Source organism: Strongyloides ratti (assembly GCF_001040885.1).
Source record: "Strongyloides ratti genome assembly S_ratti_ED321, chromosome : 2".
NCBI lineage: Eukaryota > Metazoa > Nematoda > Chromadorea > Rhabditida > Strongyloididae > Strongyloides > Strongyloides ratti.
The window spans coordinates 9,807,089-9,828,242 of record NC_037308.1 but is presented as its reverse complement, the minus strand read 5'-3'; the positions used below and the strand labels follow the sequence as shown (position 1 = coordinate 9,828,242).

The 21,154-nt window shown below is 20.7% G+C and overlaps 5 protein-coding genes across 5 annotated transcripts; 3 read left to right on the top strand and 2 right to left on the bottom strand.

Annotated features, from left to right (window-relative positions):
- Window positions 1-309: 309 nt before the first annotated feature.
- On the top strand, window positions 310-2,768 carry SRAE_2000312000 (Peptidase M14, carboxypeptidase A domain and Proteinase inhibitor, carboxypeptidase propeptide domain and ShKT domain and Proteinase inhibitor, propeptide domain-containing protein; the record flags this gene model as incomplete). Its single annotated transcript, XM_024654276.1, has 4 exons — window positions 310-318; window positions 527-895; window positions 936-1,974; window positions 2,029-2,768. 4 exons carry the CDS (start codon window positions 310-312, stop codon window positions 2,766-2,768), a joined length of 2,157 nt encoding a protein of 718 aa, XP_024507663.1.
- A 1,723-nt stretch (window positions 2,769-4,491) lies between these two features.
- SRAE_2000311900 (RNA recognition motif domain and HnRNP R/Q splicing factor family and Nucleotide-binding, alpha-beta plait domain-containing protein) lies at window positions 4,492-6,622 on the top strand (the record flags this gene model as incomplete). Its single annotated transcript, XM_024654275.1, has 5 exons — window positions 4,492-4,573; window positions 4,623-4,646; window positions 4,694-5,253; window positions 5,373-5,508; window positions 5,628-6,622. 5 exons carry the CDS (start codon window positions 4,492-4,494, stop codon window positions 6,620-6,622), a joined length of 1,797 nt encoding a protein of 598 aa, XP_024507662.1.
- Window positions 6,623-8,209: 1,587 nt separating this feature from the next.
- SRAE_2000311800 (Cation efflux protein family and Cation efflux protein transmembrane domain and Cation efflux protein cytoplasmic domain-containing protein) lies at window positions 8,210-9,538 on the bottom strand (the record flags this gene model as incomplete). The annotated part of the gene is made up of 1 exon (XM_024654273.1): window positions 8,210-9,538. One exon carries the CDS (start codon window positions 9,536-9,538, stop codon window positions 8,210-8,212), a length of 1,329 nt encoding a protein of 442 aa, XP_024507661.1.
- A 3,642-nt stretch (window positions 9,539-13,180) lies between these two features.
- Window positions 13,181-14,563, bottom strand: SRAE_2000311700 (Iron/zinc purple acid phosphatase-like protein; the record flags this gene model as incomplete). The annotated part of the gene is made up of 2 exons (XM_024654272.1): window positions 13,181-13,439; window positions 13,488-14,563. 2 exons carry the CDS (start codon window positions 14,561-14,563, stop codon window positions 13,181-13,183), a joined length of 1,335 nt encoding a protein of 444 aa, XP_024507660.1.
- Window positions 14,564-19,458: 4,895 nt separating this feature from the next.
- SRAE_2000311600 (Ras-related protein M-Ras) lies at window positions 19,459-20,183 on the top strand (the record flags this gene model as incomplete). Its single annotated transcript, XM_024654271.1, has 3 exons — window positions 19,459-19,842; window positions 19,886-20,059; window positions 20,106-20,183. The coding sequence occupies 3 exons, from the start codon at window positions 19,459-19,461 to the stop codon at window positions 20,181-20,183; spliced, it is 636 nt and encodes a 211-aa protein (XP_024507659.1).
- Between the last annotated feature and the right edge of the window lie 971 nt (window positions 20,184-21,154).

Genomic DNA, 21,154 nt, shown 5'->3' with positions numbered 1-21,154 from the left:
TTTTTTTTACATTTTTAATTAAAACTTTCTATTTAACATTTTTTAAAAGAGTAAAATTTTGCCCTTTATTTTTATACTTTACATAATATTTATTTCTTACTTTTTAGAAGATATTTAATATATAAATATATATAAAAGAATACAATGCGTTATAATAAAATTAAAAAATGTAATATTAAGAATGGAGATGAAAAGGCGGAATAGACATAATATGCTTCCCGTTAACATATAACTAAAATATCATGATAATAAGAAGGTCTGGGTCGTCAAATATAACTAGAAAACGCCTTGAATTTTTGCTTTTAATAAATGTCTAAGGTAAATCAAATAAGAGTTGATATAAAATGAGACGTTTTAACTAGTCAAAGCTATATTTTGATATAATTGTACATATATTAATATATATCTATATATATATATTAAAATATATATAACACATAATATATATTTAATTATATTTTTATTGAGCTACAATCAAAAAGATTTATCTTAGCTTTTTTAAAAATATTCCATTGTTTATTTAAAGAGACGTCTTTTCCTGTTTGGAACATGTTTCATAGTTGTCAAGGATAATTTTAATTTTGCGCCATCATATTTTATTCATATAGTTATTTTTATATTCAATTGGATAAAGCTTTTATTTATTAATGTTTTATATAATTATTTAAAATTGATTTTAGATTTTGAATATATATATATGAATAGTATACGACTACTTTTTTTTATATTATCATTTTTATTATATAGTTATTGTAATAGATTTAATTATATAAAAAATGACAAAAAGCTAGAAATAATTTCTTCAAATACATGGAAAGTAATTCGTGTTTTTCCAGAAAATGATAAACAACAACAATTTATTCTTGAATTATTCAAGAAATCAACAGAACTAGAGGTATAAAAATATAATTAAAAGTAATAATGTACTGTTTCAGTTAAATTTTTGGAAAGCACCATATTTGTATCTTGACTTTTCTGATATTATGGTTCCACCATCAAAGACATTCTTTATTAATGATTTATTTATAAAAAATAACATTAGCTATATAACATTAATCAATGATGTTGAAAAAAAGATTCATGAAAAAGAAAGAAAATCACGATTGAACGTTACTTTAACAGGAAATAATGAAGTAGATTCATTTTTAAAATCAAGACTAAAAGACGATATATTTAAATCATTTAATAAGGCAAAATATTCTTTTGGTGAATATACTGATTATAATGATATAATAAGATGGTTAAATGACATTGAATATCATTACCCACAAATTTCTAAAGTTTTTACAATAGGAAAGACACATGAAGGAAGAGATATTAAAGGTATTAAAATTGGTGATCCTATAGAAAATTCAAATAAAAGAGGTGTCTGGATTGATGGTGGTATGCATGCCAGAGAATGGGCAGCAGTCCATACAGCATTATGGTTTATAGAACAATTAATAACAAAATATAATGTTGATAAACAAATAACCGATTATGTTAAAACATTAAATTTTTATATTTTACCTGTTGCTAATCCTGATGGGTTTGAATATACCAAGTCAGATATTACACCTACAGTCAGGTTATGGAGAAAAAATAGAGGTGAGGAAATTTGTAAAAAAGATAAATGGAAAAGATTAAAATGTTGTAGTGGAGTTGATTTAAATAGAAATTTTGATTTTCATTGGGCTGAATCAGGTTCGTCTGATGATTTATGTTCTGACATCTATCAGGGAAAAAGTGTTTTTAGTGAACCAGAATCTCGGGCTATTAGAGATAAATTATTAAGTTCTGAATTGTATGGAAAAATAGATGCATTTATTAGTTTACATACATATTCACAAATGTGGATTCATCCTTTTAATCATCAAAGACATTCTTTTCCATATGATATAAATGATTTAAGAAAAGTTGGAGAAGCTGGAGTTAAAGCAATTGAAAAAGTATATGGAACTAAATTTAAATTTGGTACTGGTGCTGATATTTTATGTATAATATTTATTTTAACTTTTTTTTATTAATTTTTTTTTGATATTATTTTAGATCCTTCTGCAGGAGGTTCTGATGACTGGGCAAAAGATAAAGCTAAAGTTAAATATGTTTATTTGTTAGAATTAAGGCCTGGTGAAGAAGAATGGGAAGGTTTTCTTTTAGATAGATCTCAATTAATTCCTACAGGAAAAGAAACATGGGAAGGTGTTAAAGTTGTAATTGATGCTGTTCTTGAAGAATCAAAAGCAAAAACAATTTCAACAAATGTTAATATAGGAGTTAGTAATCAACAGGTTTCCCAAAAAATAAGTAATAATTTATCTTCAAGAGTAAAACCTCAATTTGTTCGATTAGGAAATACGCAACGTGTAATTGGATCCGTTGAATCAAATAGTAACAAACCAGTTAATAAAATTTTATCGACAGGTGTATCATTAAGAACTGGATTACATAGACAAGTACAGGAAGTACGTGATCGTCAACTTCAGGCAAGAAAACTTTTTGAAGAAAAACAAAAGCAACGTGAATTACAACAAAGAATGTTTTTAGAAGAAAGAAGAAAGCTTATTGAAGAAAAACAACGTAAAGAAATGGAACAAAGGCAATTCAATGAAAGACAAAATAATCTACGTCAACAAATTAATTCTTTCTCAACTTCTCAGTCTCAAACTGTTGGTTGTTATGATAAATCATCATGGTGTAGTCATTGGATACAACAAGCTCCATCAATATGTCAGACATCTCATATCTACATGTTTCGGGATTGTGCTCGTTCATGTAATTTTTGTTGATAAATTTTTATATTTGTATATAGATTGTATAATTGTGCTTTATGTTACTTTGGAGTTATATTATAAAATTTTAATTACAAATGATGTTTTTATAATTGTTTAAAAATATAAATTTGTTAGTTTTTAATTTTTTTTTTTGAAAGACAATTTAAAAATCTAATAAAATGAAAATAATGTTTAAAATAATAAATTTTATATAATAATATAAAATTAAATACAGAATTGCTTAATTAATAAATAATATATATGCTTAAGATAACAATAAATATTATATTAAACAGAATTATTTTAATAATTGAATATTTTCATATTTAATGAGTATATTACAGATATATTAAGTTTCATTGTAAACATAATTTTATATTTTTTTTTAAATTCTGACGACAACTGACCAATTAGCTGTTTGTTTATATAAAAATTTTATATACTAATTAAACCAATTTAAAATATTTTATACATGTATTTTTTTTAATATAAATCTTTCACATTTCTTTTCGAGATGAGTTTATTTAAAAATAAAAGTTATCGTAACATATATTAAAAAAACCGTTTTTCCAATGTTATTATTTAATCAAAAATACAGTAATAATTAATGTGTAAATTTAAGAATTTCTTTTATATTTATCAGAGGAATCCACAATTTTAATAATTAATTAACTACACAAAAAAATTATGGTTTCTCTTTTTAAAACATTTTTATGCTTTTTGGTGTTAATCTTATTTTAAAAAGGGAATCATATGCAAAAAGACATTAAATGTATTCATGTTAAAATAAATTCTTTATGTATTTTTTTTATATATAATTAAAAAAAAATTTTCTAGAAGTTTTTTAAAAGTTTCGTCATATTGTTTCAATTATAAAATTGTCTTAAATATTTTAAAATTATCAGTATAAACAATTTTTGAGATAACATATGATTTATTTTTAAATAATAAAATTATTTTTTTATATGCTAATTTTTAATTTTTTTTTTTGAATATTATGCTTCTTCTTTAGAACTGTCAAAAAAACACTTTTTTATAAAACTAAAATTTTTTTGTGTAACAATTTATTCAAAATATTCAAACAAAAATAACTTTTTTCAGATTAGTATATTACTATACATATTATGTTTACTACTATTTTTGATTTTTAATTCTGAACTAAATAATTGAGTAAAACTGTAAAAACTTTAATATTTAGTTGGTTAAAATGAAAATTAACTAAATTATAAACAAAATTTTTTATTTAAAAAAACATTAATGTTTTATAAAATAGTATCTAATAAATACCGATAGTCATTTTTATGGTAAATAAAACTAAATATAACGTAAAATGTACTATTGATTAGTCTAACGAAAATAAAAAAATAAAATAGTAGAAAGGCCATTTTAAAAAAAAATATTAAATTCTTTTATCAACTTTTTGATCAAATAACGTTGATTGTTCTCCAACGAAAATTTCAACATTATTCCAATCAATTAATTAGTATGTCTCAATAATACAACATCACATTAATATTTTTATTTGCGGCATCAATGTTCATTACGTTTACAAATCACAGTTTGTACTATGTATTTGTACACTTATCATATTATAATGCTATAATTTTTTTTAGTTCCTTTTTTAATTATTTTTTTTAATTTTGTCATTTCTTTTAGAAATATTTTACATGTTTTACTAATTTATTTACAATAAACTAAAGGAAGAGTTGCATAATTATTCATTTGAACAATTTTAGAGATGGCTGATGTACATATGGAATCGGCGAATACCAATGTTAATAATAATGGCATTGATACGAGTATTCAAATGGAAGAAGGAGGTATTGATAATAATTATAAAATTGATAATTCTAATGAATTGCAAATCAGATTATCTGATGATCAAGAAGAAAAGTTTGGAAAAATAAAAAATTTGTTAATAAAATCAAATTGTAATCCAGAGGTTGCTAATGCTATAATGGATTTATTTTTTAATGAAATCGTAACGGATGATGATTATGATGAGCGTGTAATTGATAAACTTACTACAATGCACCCTAAGACGGCTTTATTTTTGATTGCAGAAACTAAAAGAACTCGTTTTTTTGGTGTCCATAGCCGTCCATCCTATTTTATGGCAACTGTTAAGCATATGAATGATAGAATAAAACAACAAGGTTTAGAATTTTCGTTTAGTCAACAAATTATGCCAGGGCCTAAATATGAATCAATAAAACAACTTATTGATGAAACTGGATACAAATTAGAAGTTACAGTTGGACAAAGAAAGTACCATAGCCCACCAGGCTGGGAAGGACCAGCACCAGGTGCTGTTTCAAATGAAGTCTTTATTGGACAAATACCAAAAAATGTTTATGAAGATGTTTTAGTTAGATTATTTTCACAATATGGACAAATATGGGATTTACGAATTTTAATGGATCCTATAAATGGTGGAACTCGTGGTTATGCTTTTTTAGCGTATACTGATGTTGAGGCTTCTCAAGCTGCTGTAGATAACGTAAGTAATTTAAATATTTACTAGTTTAAGTGGAAGTGACATTACACATATTACCTTTAAAAAAACACTTTTTTTTTCGGCATTTTTATTACACCCTTTTACAAAAATTAATTTTTCAGTTAAATGGTTACGAAATCCAACCTGGATGTAACCTTAAAGTAAATGTTTCGGTAGCTAATAGACGTTTATATATTGGGAATTTACCCAAATCAAAAACACAAAAGGATATTTTAGAAGAGTTTAAAAAGTTTGCAGGTAATAGAAAAGTTACAATTAGATATTTAATTATTTTACTTTTAAAAATTTAAAAAGTGCTACGTTCTTATGAATGTAGTTTTTTTATAACAATATAAAAAATAAATTAACTTTTATAGAGGGTGTTGAAAATGTCATTATGTATACTAATCCAGATGATCCAAAAGAGAAAAAAAGTCGTGGATTTTGTTTTATTGATTTTAATGAACATAAGAATGCTTCAGATTGTAAAAGAAAAATGCAAATGGGAAGGATAAAAATTTTTAATACAGATCTTATTTGTGAATGGGCTGAACAACAAAGTGAAGTTAGCGAGGAAGTTATGAGAAATGTAAAAATGTTATACGTTAGAAATTTAAAAGAAGGAGCTAGTGAACAAAAAGTTAAAGAAGTTTTTTCTGCTTTTGGTAATGTTCTTAGTGTCAAACGAATACGTGATTTTGCGTTTGTTGATTTTGAAGAACGTGATAATTGTATAAAAGCCATGGAAGAGATGAATAATAAAGAATTTGAAGGAGGTATTTTAGAAATTTCATTAGCTAAACCACAATTAGATCCAAATAAGAAAAAAGTAAATAAACAATTTAATAAATCTGATAAACGAAAAAGGTTACCTTATGATCATCCAGATTATGAAGTTTATAATTATTATCAACAACACATGGCTTTTGCCCATGGTCCACCACGTATACCTCCATATGGAGGAAGACCACCATACAGAAGTTATCCACCTATGCCTCCAATGCACGGGTATAGGCCGTTTCATGGATATTCTCCCTATGATCCATATTATGATTACCAAGATCCTTATGAATATTATCCTCCACCACATCCAATATATGAAGGATATCAAGATTATAATGGTATTATGTCTAGTTATCCAACACCACCACGAAAAGGAAACAAAAAACAACGTAATAATTTAGCAGGAACAAAACGCAGAGCAGAAGCAATGCCAGAGCCGGTAACAAAACGCCCTGGTGGGCATCCCAATATTTCTGCAGAGAATGGTGCTATTTATGGTATACCACCTCATCGAGTACCAAAAACTAACTATTCTACTGTGCCCCAAACCTCAAAGAAAGATGTTGACTTTTCTTCTGATTATTACTGATATATTCCACTTTTGTTGGTCTCATTTATATCCTTAATATATATAGACGAGAAATGAACTGTGAAAAATGTTTTCGATTATTTTTATTTCTAATAAACTTTTCTAATATAAAAAAAATGAATGATAACAAAAAGTGCAATTTTTTTTTCTTAAAGTAAATTATGGTGTTAAATTATTGTAAAAAATAATTTTTAAAGACCTACCCTTTCTTCAAAAAACATTAATCAGTGAAATAAAAAAAGTTTTTAGGGGGATTTTTTTTAATATTTCGAGTATAATATTATTTTTATATTTTTTTTTATACTTCTTAAAATATACAGAAAAAAATTTATTTTTGAAAATTGAATTTTGACATGCATCCTTGAAAAAAAAAACTGTTTTCAGGGGAATATTAATAACATTTTTGAAAATAATATTTTAAGTTTTTAAACCTATATTCAGGTATATTTTTCCTTTCTAAATCGCACTCGAAAAGATTCTTTTAAAAAATTAGTTTTAAAATTTGTAATTTTTGCAACAAATACTTATAGTTAAGTTTTTAACTGTGATACTGTAAGACTAATTCTCATCTTAATAATTATTTATTTTTATAATTAATGATATATATCAATTTATTATTCCTATAAAATATTTTTTAACATTCCGTTTTAATGTTTATTTTTAAATAATAAAAAATGTTATAAGATTGAAAAGTTTTTTTTTCAAATATTTTTATCACGATGTTATTTTCTAATATTATTTTATGTACACAAGTTTTGTGATACTAAAAATAAAGTCTTGCAAAAAGTTGTTTAAGAAAATACTTTCATATTAAATTTATTATAAATTGTAATATATAATATTTTGGTAAAAGTAAAAAATAACTTGTCAACAGGTGACATGTTTATATTAGGACTGTTAAAAACTAGTTACTAAGATAAATAAAAAGTCAACAGATTAAAAAGTTTACACAAAAAAAAGGTAATTGATATAAAAAAATGTAATTGATAACAAATATATTAATATGCCATTTTTTGATAAAAAAAATAAGGGTGACTTTTTAGTATAACATGCTAGAGATTTAGACGAAAATTCAAATTTCAAAGGTAACTATGGAAATGCAAATAAAAAATTAATTTAAATATTTAATGCTTGTAATATTAAAAGATTATATTTGATTTTAAAAATTTTCTAGTGAGTTTTTTTAAATAATGATATTAAGATTTTGATTTAAAATTTACGTTGAAATGTAATTAATGAATTATTAGCAATAAGAATTTCCAAAATATTTATTTTGAAGACCATAAATTAAGAAATAAAGAAAAAAGAAGTTATGATAATGCTGTCAATTGTATAACTTCATAAGAAACGTATGTATGGTTTTAATGGAAAATTAAACTTTTGAAAATATTGAAGAACTTTGAAAAATAGTGAAACTGACATCTAGACAATAAAAAAAAGATGTGGAACTATTTATATTTAATTTGATAATATTTTTATCTATTTTAATAATATAACCAACTTTATAATAATAACAAATACAACTCAAATTATTAATAAAAAAATTATTTTCAAAAACATATATATATATATATAAATAATTATGCATTAAACTACTTTATGTTCAATAGTTGGGGAGTGATCATATTCATAATCACAATGAACAAAAGCTCTTTCAACATCATTTAAAGCTTCAATGTTAATTTGTAATGCTTCAGAAATATCATGAGCCTCTTTTAATAACATATTTTCATCCAAAACTACATGAACTTCAACCAAAAATTTAGTACCAAAATGGTATACATATACTGTATCAATAAAATTTATTCGATCATCATGATCAAGGCAGATCTTAATAATTCTATTGATAAAATCTGGACTAGCTGAACGACCACTAAGAATTTTCATTTGCTCTTTTCCAGTAGAAAACCACGTATAAGCAATGTACAATGAAACAATTATAGCTCCTATTGGATCAAGATATATCCATAAATATCTACTACCAACAGCACAAAGTAAAGCAACAAAATTTGAGATACAATCATTACGGTGATCTTGTGCCAATACATCAATTGATGCATTACCTTTGAATCGCTGGCAAACGATTACTAAAATAAATTTGATAATAATTGTTGATATCATAATGCCAGCAGAAATAAAACCAACATGTGGGTCAATGCTTTTTTCTATTATAGATTTCAATGATTGAATAATCATTTGTAGTGAAGCAACACCCATTATAACAGATACTATAATAAGAGCTAACGGTTCAAGACGTGTTCTACCACGAGGATAAAGATAAGGATCACGTTTTTTAATGGCACGAACAGTTAACCATATAACAAGACCAGAAGTAATATCTACAGCAGAATCAACAAATGATGAAATAATTGAAAATGATCCAGAAAGATATGAGGCAATTGCTTTAATTATTAAAAGTGTAATATTAACGATAAGTGTTATAAAAGCCAATCTCTTAGCTGCTTTATCTTCACGTTTACTGTCATCATCTGATGTGTCATTTGCATGATAACACGTTACAGCTGGAACAATTTCTTGTGATGATTTTCTGGATGAATTATTTGAGGATGTTTTAAGACAATTTCCATTGTCAGTTGAAGTTTTAACTGGACAGTTAGGTAGTAATTTATCTTCCTCTTTAAAAGTTTGTTGTTCTAATGTACCACTACATGCTGAGATATGTCTTCTCCTATTACTTTTTTGTATCTGTTCTTCATCCTCTTTGAATGCCTCTAATAATTCTTTTTGTTTATCATAATATTTTGATATTTTTCTTTCACTACTTTTTGAAATAGAATTATGCCTTGGAATACCAATTGTATCAGTAGAAGATGAAGGTGCATTAGATAGCAAACTGATATTGTTCACTTCTTTGTCTTTTACTAATGGAGTTGTTGTATCACAATTCTCTGACATATCAAATAATAGAAATCTTTAAATTAAACAAGATATAATATCAATTGAAAAAAATTAATCTTAATTAATAAAATACTTTTTTTTTTATCCAGTTCAAGATACCAAAAACTAAAATTAAATATAAATTATTGATATAATAAATATTTTATTAATAATTTATAAAATGGCAATATAAAATTATGTGCGAGAATATAAATGTAAGGTAAATATACTTATGGAATTTCTTTTTAATACCAAAGGTAATTTTCTTTTATAATGATTAATGTAACAAGATGTATCGCAAAAAGTTATAAATGTATTTATTCAATATATCACTACTAAATTACCCTTTGCAAAGTATTCTTATTTTTTCATTGATGATTGAGTTAAAACGAGGGACTAAACTCCAAGAAATAAATTGATAAATAAGATTTTAAATATAAAATAATGTAGTAAAAAGTAATTATTTTTGGTAAAAAATAAACAATAGTATTGTTATTAAATTTTACATATTTTTTTTTAATATAATTATTAAAAAAATTAATAAGAAATTTTTACTATAAATAATCTTGAAAAATACTTTATATAATTATTGTAAAAAAAAATTATAAATGGGTTAAATTTTAAAATAAATTAATATCTAGAAGCTTTCATCACTTTGATATAGGTATATATATATTTATAAATATAATAAAAAGATATCATAATATTTTAGTTGATATTTGAAAAATAGTAGATTAACAATTAATGATGTAAAAAAAAAATTTTTTAAAAGATAAATTATATTTTTATTATAAATATGCTTTTAGTTACTTTTTTTTCAAGGTTATTCATACTAAAAAAATCCACTAATTTTAATTTTTTTTTCCCGTCTTTGCGGGACCATATTAATTTTTATTTATTCTATTTGTGGGAAAATGTAGTTAACGTATGTAAATGATATTTTTCATTACAAAAAAAAGTGAGCATATTTACATTTATTTGATTAACTTTAAGTAATATAATAAGTAAATTTTTGTTTTTTTTTAATATTTACAATAGAAGTATTAAATTAAAACTAAAAATAAATATAATTTAGAATTTTCTATATTACATTTATTTTTTTGCAAAAAATTTTTTATATACTTATATGAAAATGAATGATAATTTTAGAAGTAAAGGAAAAGATGAAGTTTTATAGTTGCCAGTTTTAGAAGAGAATGTATGTCTATGATAATTAGTTAGAGGTAGTTTTTTTTAGTGATATAAAATTTTTAAACATCTATAAAATGTACTAGAATGATACTATAGTAGTCTACCTATATTTTACTGTCAAAATATAATTTTCATATAATTATTTAAGCTTTTCTAAAATTTTTTTTAAATTTTAAAATATACAAAGTTTAAATATATAAATTTTTCTATATAATTTGAAAGGTATATTTGAAAATAAACAAAAAGAAAATGTATAATTTTAAAATGTGAATTTTATTTAGTAATTAAAAAATGTGTTTTGATAATATGTGAAAAATATATGTCATTATTCATTCTTAGTATATGTTGTAAACAATATATGATATATTTTCTTTCGATATTGTTATGAATTACAAAATAGTATAAGACAAAGTGAAGTATCAAAAGTAGATAAATGATTTTTCTAGTAATTTTTTTTTTTTCATAAATAATAATCTTATATCTTTGAAATTTATTAGTCATTATATTTGATAATTTTAAATTAAAGTAAAAAAAAATGCTAATAACTGATTAAAAATGATACCATTAAATTACTAATAAAAAATTTTTCACAAAATAATGGGAAAATATAAGTTATCAAACAATTTTTGTTTCATATGATATTTTATAAGTTTTGACATTGAAAAGTTTAAATAAGATATCTTGTAATTGACATATGACAAACTACATATACTTTAATATAAATTTTTATATTATCATTATAAAAATTATATATCAATGATAATAATAAGATTATGAGTATTAAGAAATTTTTTTCTATATAAATTAGTTAGATTTATATCATAATAATTTAATAAACTATTCATTTTTGACATAACAAAAGCAATTTAACTTTTTGATAAGAACAATTAGCTATTATTTTATCATATTAATATTTTTAATTTGTTTATTTTGCTTGTTTTACAATCTATAACCATATCAAAATTTAATTAAAATTAATTTAAGAAAAGATTATCGTAATTTTAAAATGTCATAAATTGTGTTTAATATACGATAGTATTGTATATAAGCATAATGACTTAAAATTTATATATTTACAAATATATAAAATAAATTTTATTTGAAATATTATCATTTCTATGGATAGGCAAACATTTTCATTTAAACAAAATATGTTTAAATTATTATTTACATTTAAGTATTGGAAAAAAAAAATTTTTTTAAATGAATTAATTTATAATAAGAAAAATGACTTATTTTTCTTAATCGACAATTTATTAATATTTTATTTGCATATGTAATAAAAAGGGAGTGTATTAGTTTATACTAAAATTTATAAGAAAAGATTTAAGAAAATTTAATACATTATATTAGTTTTTAAAATATAGATATTAAAATTATAAATAAGAAAATAATATAAAAGAAAAGTATACTAAAAAAATACATTTTTTTTATTCAAAATTACTTTCAAAACAAAACTATTTACAATTCTTTGTTTTATTTTTTTTTTCAAAAATTATTCTTTAATATAATAAAATAAAATCACAACTTAAATATAAATCTTAAACATTATACAATTTTATGACTAGTGTTATAAATTAAAAAAATGTTTTAGTAAATAAAAAACTTTGTATTTTTTTCAAATAAAATAAAAATAAGGCATAAAAAAAAATATTAAAGTTATACAATTATATAAATCACTAAGACTAAAAATTGGTTATAGTTAGAAGAAAGATATATTTTAAATTAATATTTTTTTTTAATCTTTCTCCTGTGTATTACTTTGTATCATGTTTGCTTTTTATATCCTTTTCCTGGTAGAGTATGTTTAAATATCTTTTTTTTTAAAAATATTAAAAATGATCTAATTGATATTTTAAATAAAATTATTCTGTTTTGATTCTTATTATTAATATAATGTTACAGTTTTGTTTTTTCTAGTAAAATTTAAACAAATAAAAAGTTTAATGGAGGCAAATTTTGAAATATTAATTTTTTTTTAATTAGTTTTAAAAAAAATTGTTTATTTAATTTTAACAATTTTTATTTTATCTATTTTGATGACTAAATTTATAAAAAGATATAAACATTCAATTGAAAGAAAACATTTCTTTTCAAAAGTTTAAATTATTTTTAAAAATTGTTTATTAGAAATTTTTACATTTTTTGGTTATATCAAGTAATGTTACATATATTATATATCAAAAAAAAATTTATTGTACTTATAGTTTATGAAATAAAAGTATTTATATATGATACAAACTTTGTTATAAATTTATCCAATTTAATATAAAATTTTTACTTTAGAGAAAGATGATAAATATAAGATTATGAATAAAACATAATTTATAAAGTATGATTTAAAAATTTACGTTTTTTTATGGTATTTTCATTATAATTTACATGTTTATTTTCATTATCATTTACTTTTTCTATATCTTTTTCTAGTTTTCATTAAAAATTTTTATAACTATTTACATAAAAAAAATTTTATTTTAATTTTGAAGCATTATAAAAATTTAAACATTTCTGGATAAATGATGAAGTTTGTAAATATGGATATATTGTTTTACCATTATAAGGATAATATTTACCTTTATTTTTCTTTTTTAATTTTTGCATATTCAAATTATGATTTTTAATAATCCAAAATTTATCTTCTATTTTATCGTCCTCAGCACTAATTTGGGTTAATTTCATATGTGTTTTATTCATTACATGAATTTGTGTATAACCAATTTTAACAGATCTAAAAAAAAAAATTTATCAAAATATTTATACATTTTTTTTTGTTTACAATTTAGCTGAAAATGGTGATATCATAGTTTTATTTATTACTACTGGAGTACATCTTACACATCCTGCAACACCAGATGTTACATAAGTAGGAGCAGGTGTATTATAATATATATCATTATCATATTTGTAGACTGTTCGATTATACACAGGATACATTCTTTGATAACCATGTTCATGTCCATTGAGTACTAAATCAACACTATAATCATACAAATATTTTTCTAATCCTGGTATATATTTAGTACCACTTTTTAATGTTGTAGATTCATATTCATTACATTCATCTTTAGAGAATTTATACCAACAATATAATGGTCTATGAAAGTATGATATTATCCATGGTCTATTATATCTTTTTGTTTGAATATTTTTTAATGTTCTGTGAAGCCATGCTGCTTGCCTTTTAATAGGATCTATTCCATACATTTTATAAAAACCATAAACTTCAGAAGAAAGTCCAACAAAATTAACAAATCCAAGATTAAATGAATAAAAATGATCAGTTTTATCTATATTATCATTATCTAATGGCATTATAAATCTATAATTATAATGAGTAAATCCAGTACAATCAAATTCATGATTTCCAACAATAACCATATAAGGTGCATATGCTGCAATTGGTTCAATTTTTCTCATAAAATCATCTCCAATTAAACCATCATTTTTTTGTAATTGATAAGCTATATCACCTAGATGAATAATCAATTGGCATTCTCCTTTTTTGACAGCTTTTGTTACCTTCTTTATTGTTGCCATCTTTCCTGTATCCATATCACCAAAAACACATAATTTCATATCAAAATTAGATCCTCCTGGAAATGTTTTAAAATAAAATTTTTTACTCCATTTTCTACCATCACCAACTTTGTAATAATATTTTTTATTATAATTTAAATTTTTTAAATAAACTGTATGATAATATCGTACAATTGATGAGTTATTATTTTCAATTAAACTTTTACTTCTACCAAAACTTATTTTACTCATACAACTACTAGATGTTCCATATTTAACTATTGGTTTTCTATGAGAAACTGAATAATCATAAAAAGTTACCCATGAAACTATCATAGTACGGGGATCTTTTGCCAAAGATAAATGTACCTGTTCTACATATGATTTTGATGTTACTAAACTTTGCCATATTGAAATAAAAAAAATAAAAAAGTTTAGTTTTATTATTGGTATCAGTATCATAGTAAACCCAACACTTTTTTTTATGACAATTATATAGTTAGATAATATTAAATTTGTATTTTATAAAATTATTTTTCCATTATTTAAATACAATTTATGTAAAAAATATTGATTAGATGTGTTGATAATTTTTACGTTGGTTAAAAAAAAATTTATTTAATTTTATTATAATAAGTTTATCAATAAACAATGAATTTAACTATGTTGTCAAAAAGTACGTGAATAAATATAGAATAATAATTAATTGGTGAATGATGTTATTGTATAAATCTAAATTTTAATTATTATAAGATTAAAAAGATTATCGTAGTAGAATGTCAATTTATATGAGATGACTAATCAAAATTAAATGGTTATATATATTAAGTAGTATAACATTTTAATTTAATTTCTATTTATAGTATAAAAGTAACTATTAATAAATTTGCCATTTTCTGAACAAAGAATTTAGTCATAAAATTTTAGGAAATAAAAAGTAATGTTCAAACTTCAAGAAGCTAAAATAATTTAACATTATAAAGATTTTCTAATTTATTGCCAAAAAGAGATTATTTTATATTTATTTTGATAAATTTGAAAACAAATTTTGTGTGAAAAAAGTTAAATTACAAGAAAAAATAATCATACTAAATATCTTATAAATAATACAATTTCAAATCTCATCACCATAATATTAACAATGATAATTAATTTAATGTTAATAAAATTAAACTAAAAACTATAAAATTTGGAAAAATAAAAGATTAATAAATTATATTGTTGGTGTACTTTATTGAAAAAAAAAATAAAAGATGCTTAATTTTTGTTTGGAATATAAATTAGTTATATCCTTAAGCTACATTTAAACTTTCAAAATAGAATGATAAAAATTGAATAATATTTTAAATTATACACATGAAAAATGGAATTTTTAAAGAATAATGTTAAAAAGATTTTAGATGGTTTTTGAATCTGAAATTTGATGTTAATTTTGCACGAAATCTTCATGTATTTGTATTTCATTAACTATTAATTATTGAAAATGATGTTTTTAACAAAAAGTTTTATTGTTTTTTTTTTAGTTATTTAGTGTAAAATAATTTTAACTTTGTAATAATGATATTTCGTTAATAATTTGATTAAAAATTAAGTTTTCAACAATTCTTTATAGTATAGATAAAATTAAACAAATCATATTTTTGCTAAATCTTCTAATTGATTTTACTTCCATTAAACATATAAACACATATACATTTTCCCTAATTTTAAAATATTATAGCTAATAAATATCTAATATAAATAAAAATTGCATTAATAAAATAAAATTAATTTAATAATTTATAATCCATTTTTCTTTTCATTAAACAATAAATGAGATTACATAAAAATTTACTTCCTAATAGTATAACAAATTAAAATTTAAGAAAATACTATTATATTTATTTCATTTAATGTAATAAATAGTTTAAAGTTTATCTATTAATTTCTTTTTTTTTTCATTTAATTAGTTTTTAAAGAAAAAGCTAAAGTTATCTTTTTTTTTAAATCAAATTTATTTACTAGTATCTTAATTTTGATAGAATGTATTTTGACAATTTCTTTTACCACAACTGTATGGAATATATAAAAAGTTTTATAACAAAAAAATATTAAATGATTTATTATCAAATAACTAAAACAATTTTTTTTACTTTGAGTAAATTATTGCTATCAATTATTGAAATATTTATTTATGGTTTTATTATTTCAAATAATATTATTTTTTAAGAAGTAAAATTAGTGTATAAAAAATATTTTACTTTTAATGAATGAAAAGATAAATTTTTTTTTCACAGTATTATTATAAAATATACAAAAAATATATTTATATTGAAAAAAGAATGTAAAATATTTTGATAAACTTTATTATAATAGAATATCATTACAAATTTAAAAAAAAATATGAATCAAAAAATAAGTAATTAAACAATTTTTTTTATATTTACTTGCATTTTTGTCATAATTTTGAAATTAAATATTAATCATAATAATTTTATAAAGTTTTTTAAATAATACTTCAAATTATTAAATATGAAGAATAAATGTATTTTAACAAAAATTTAGAAGGGCAATTAAAATAATGGTAAAGAAGTTATATGATAATATTTGTAAAAAAACTTATCATTACGATAATTATATTTATTAAAAATAACAAAGTTAACACAGATGTAATAATAAATAAAAGAACTTGACAAAAGTTTATTTACAAAAAAAAGTATTATAAAAATCATCTTAATTTACCTTTTATTTTAAAATATTGTATTTTTATATAATGATTTTTTGTATATTCCTCAATTTATTAAAGTATTACAATATTTGTTTATATCATTTTCAAAGTTAGTGAGATGGATTAAATGAAATAATATAGTTAGTGGTAAGTTAAATAATCATTGAATTAAAAAATATAAATAGGTAGACAATAAGTTTATATACTTTTTTTTTATTTATATTAAATAAAATAAAATAAAAAAAAAAGTACAAAATACAAAATAACATGTAATAAAAGTGAATAAAATTATAATTGACTATTCACTTGTTTATTTCTTTTTTAAATAATTGTAATCTTAATATTACAAATTTACATTTTTAAGTGTTTTTTTTTATTATTTTTTGTTTAACAATTCTTTAACCATAATATAATGTCATTTAAAAAAAATACTAAATATACAAATATACTTTACTATTTATTTTTTTAATGTTTAATATTTTTAAAGAAAATCTCGTCAGTTTCTATATAATTTTTGTATAAAACTCTATTTATTTTCCTTTTAGAAAAAAAAACCTTTTAAAGTTGTGCACATCTATTAAATATTTCAATAGCTTACATAATATTTCATTTACTTTAATAAAAAAAAATTAGAAAATAGTTAAAAATCACACAATAAAATATATGTACAAAATTTCTAACTAAAAATTATTTTTTAATAAATAGTTTTACTAAGTAAATGAAAAAAAATTATTAAAATTGATAAAGTTAAAAAATTATTTTAATTAATATTTTTTTACGTTATTAAATATACTTTAAAAAAATAATAAATTTAAATACTATTTTTGGAGAATGAAACCTAATTTTTTTTTTGTTTCAGGAATAAACAAGTTTTAGGTGTATTATAATTGCAAAGCATGTCTAAGCGTTATACTTACTTTTATTAATACGGGTAGTAGAAACGGTAAAAGTATTAGTCAATTGATGGCAGCCATCTTCTTCAATATATATGTATATATATATATAATATATTATTATAACAATCAAAATATTTTGTCAAAAAGATCTTACTTTTTTTTTATATTAAATATAGAAAATTTTCTATCACATCATTATTATTATTATTATTTAATATAAATGCACTTATATATATATATATATATATTTAAACTTTTTAGGAAATTAATACATTAATATTAATAATATATAATAATTCAAATATTTTTATAATTATTATAATTAAATATTGTATTTAAAATTTTAACTAAGTTTATATTTTAATTATTAGTTATAAAAATTTTTTTTTATGTATAATATAATGTTACACTAATATTCAAGTTATATATAATAAATTTAAAAATAATACTACAAAAATGTAACATGTTTATAAAAAAAAATAATTATTATAAATATTGTAAATATGTAATATTAAGATTTATAACTTTAACATTTTTTTTAGAGGCAAAACTTTTTCAATAATAATTGATCTAAATGACATTGAAAGGGCAGGGTAAGTTATCAGTCCCTGTTAAAAATTACCTTGTAGTTGTGTTGCATAAAAGTAATGACTCTCTAAATAAGTTTTTGTTAAACAATTTATTTACCCTTTAATTATTACCCTTCAAATAATATATATATATTTATATATATTTTTGTATGTTAATTTACTGATAAAATTATTGCCCATTTGTGATTAAATTTATTGATAGTCGAAGAAATCATTAAAACACACTTTTTTTTTGCTGTAATTTTTATAAAAAAAAAAAATTTTAATTATTTAAAGAATATAATTTGATCAATTTAAATTTATTCTAACATAATATTGTATTTTTATTTTTCTTTCAATACTTATTTAAACAAATGGCAAAATTAATTATTAAAACTATCAAATAAAATGATATGCAAGATTTTATTATTGATCATATATACCATTGAAGCGTTTTTATTATATATATGAAAGAAATTTTAAGACTAATTTAAATTATATTAATCTTATTTTTGGGATCATCGTAATATTTTTATTTAAATATAGTTATTAAAAATGGAGATTTATAGTGATTGTATCCATTTACATAGTTGATTTGAAAAGGTAATTGTTCAAGTGTAAATTAGAATAATTTTAAATATATAAGACTTGGTAAAATAATATCAATTTTCTTACTTATCATAAATATTATATTTAAACGTTACTAATCTGTTTAATATTTTCTTATTTAATAACTATGTATTAGTTGTTGATGTCATATCAACCATTCAAATATCTATTGTAAAGTAAATCGAAACACACAACTTATCCATAAGATATCTTAATTATTAATATTTTTATTAGTGTCCACATATGACATTTCTTAGTTTATATATATATATATATATATATATATATATTATTAAATCACATGAATTATTATTATATATTTTTTTTTAATTATGTAATTTTTAAAAAAAAAAAGAAGTTGTCGCAATGTTGTAATAGTTTAAATTTTATATATATAATTTTTCCTTTTTTAGAACTGTATATATATCAAAATATATATTAATATCAATAATGCAAAAAAAACCTCCAGAAGACGATTCTAAATTACCGGTATTCAAACTTGTTGTTATTGGTGAAGGTGGTGTTGGAAAATCTTCCTTAACAATACAATTTTTTCAAAAACATTTCATTGATTATTATGATCCAACAATTGAAGATCAGTACATTCAACATTGTGAAGTTGATGGGCAATGGGTTATTATGGATGTTTTAGATACAGCAGGTCAAGAAGAATATTCTGCCATGAGAGAACAATATATACGTGGAGGAAAAGGTTTTCTATTAGTTTATTCTGTTACTGATGAACGAAGTTTTCAACAAGCTGTACAGTTATATAAACAAGTTCTTAGAGTTAAAGATTCAACAGAATATCCCGTTTTATTAGTAGCTAATAAGGTATATTTAAAAATTTATTTTGATTATAAATATTTTTTTTTAGATTGATTTAATTTCACAACGTAAGGTTACTGAAACGCAAGGTCGTAAACTTGCTGAAGAATTAAAATTACCATATATTGAAACGTCTGCAAAAGATCCTCCAGTTAATGTTGATGCTGCATTTCATGAATTAGTAAGAATTGTCAAATCATTCCCATCTGAAGATGATGATGATGTAAGTTTATTTATTATTTAAAATTAATATAATTATTCAATTATAGTCATCATTGGTGAATACCGGTTTGTCGGGAAATTTATCAAAAAAAAAAAAAGGTAAAGGAAAATGCGCCATAATGTGATTGAAAATTATTACAAAAACAAAAAGAAAAATGTATTATATGAAAACATATAATATTGCATATCACAACTCTTGAATTGTAAACGACAATTTGCTGTATTTTTGCATATTTGCATTTTTATTTTCATTAAACTATTTGAAACTTTTAAAGATATACTTAAAAATTATATGACAACTTCAATACTATTTTTTATTATTATGAAAAAAAATTTAAAAATGCATATCTTGAAAATATTTGCATTTTCATATAAAAAAAATACTCAGAAAATGAATTTATTTCTGATTATTAATTTAAAATATTTTAAAAAAAAGCACAATATAATTTAAATTAGGTATCCTTAAAAGCAATTATATATTATATAAAGTAATTGATGTTTTATGTTACTTTTTTACATTGGTATATATAAAATTATTTTATAAAAAGCAGCAAATTAAAATATTTAATTTGAACTTTGGAGGATGTTACTGCAATTTAACTATAAAATATTTATATGTATATTTTATTTTCATAATATTATTAAATAAATATGTTAGTTTTTTTTTATAATTATATTATTGTAAATAAATAATTATTTTATTTAAAAATTTTTGTTAAAAATAGTACTAATTTTTGATTTAATAAAAATTAAATAAACTTTTGTATGTAAAATAATTTTGTTAGAATAGTATGAAATTAATTTATCATTCTTTTAAATCTTTTTTTTTACTTTAAATTAATAAAATTATTTGTAGATTAACTAAAAAAGTATTGAAATAAAATTATTTATTCTAACAAACATAAAAAAAAAATATTGTCCTTACACGATACCGCTAATATTGTGTTGGTGTAGTGAGTACATTCAGTTTAACAATATTAGTTAAGGCTGTTTTTTATTACTGTTTATTGGAATGTTATCCTTTTTCATTCCTGAATATCCCCGTTTATTTTTTATCTTTAGATTTTATTTATTATTTAATTTTTTTTTTTATATT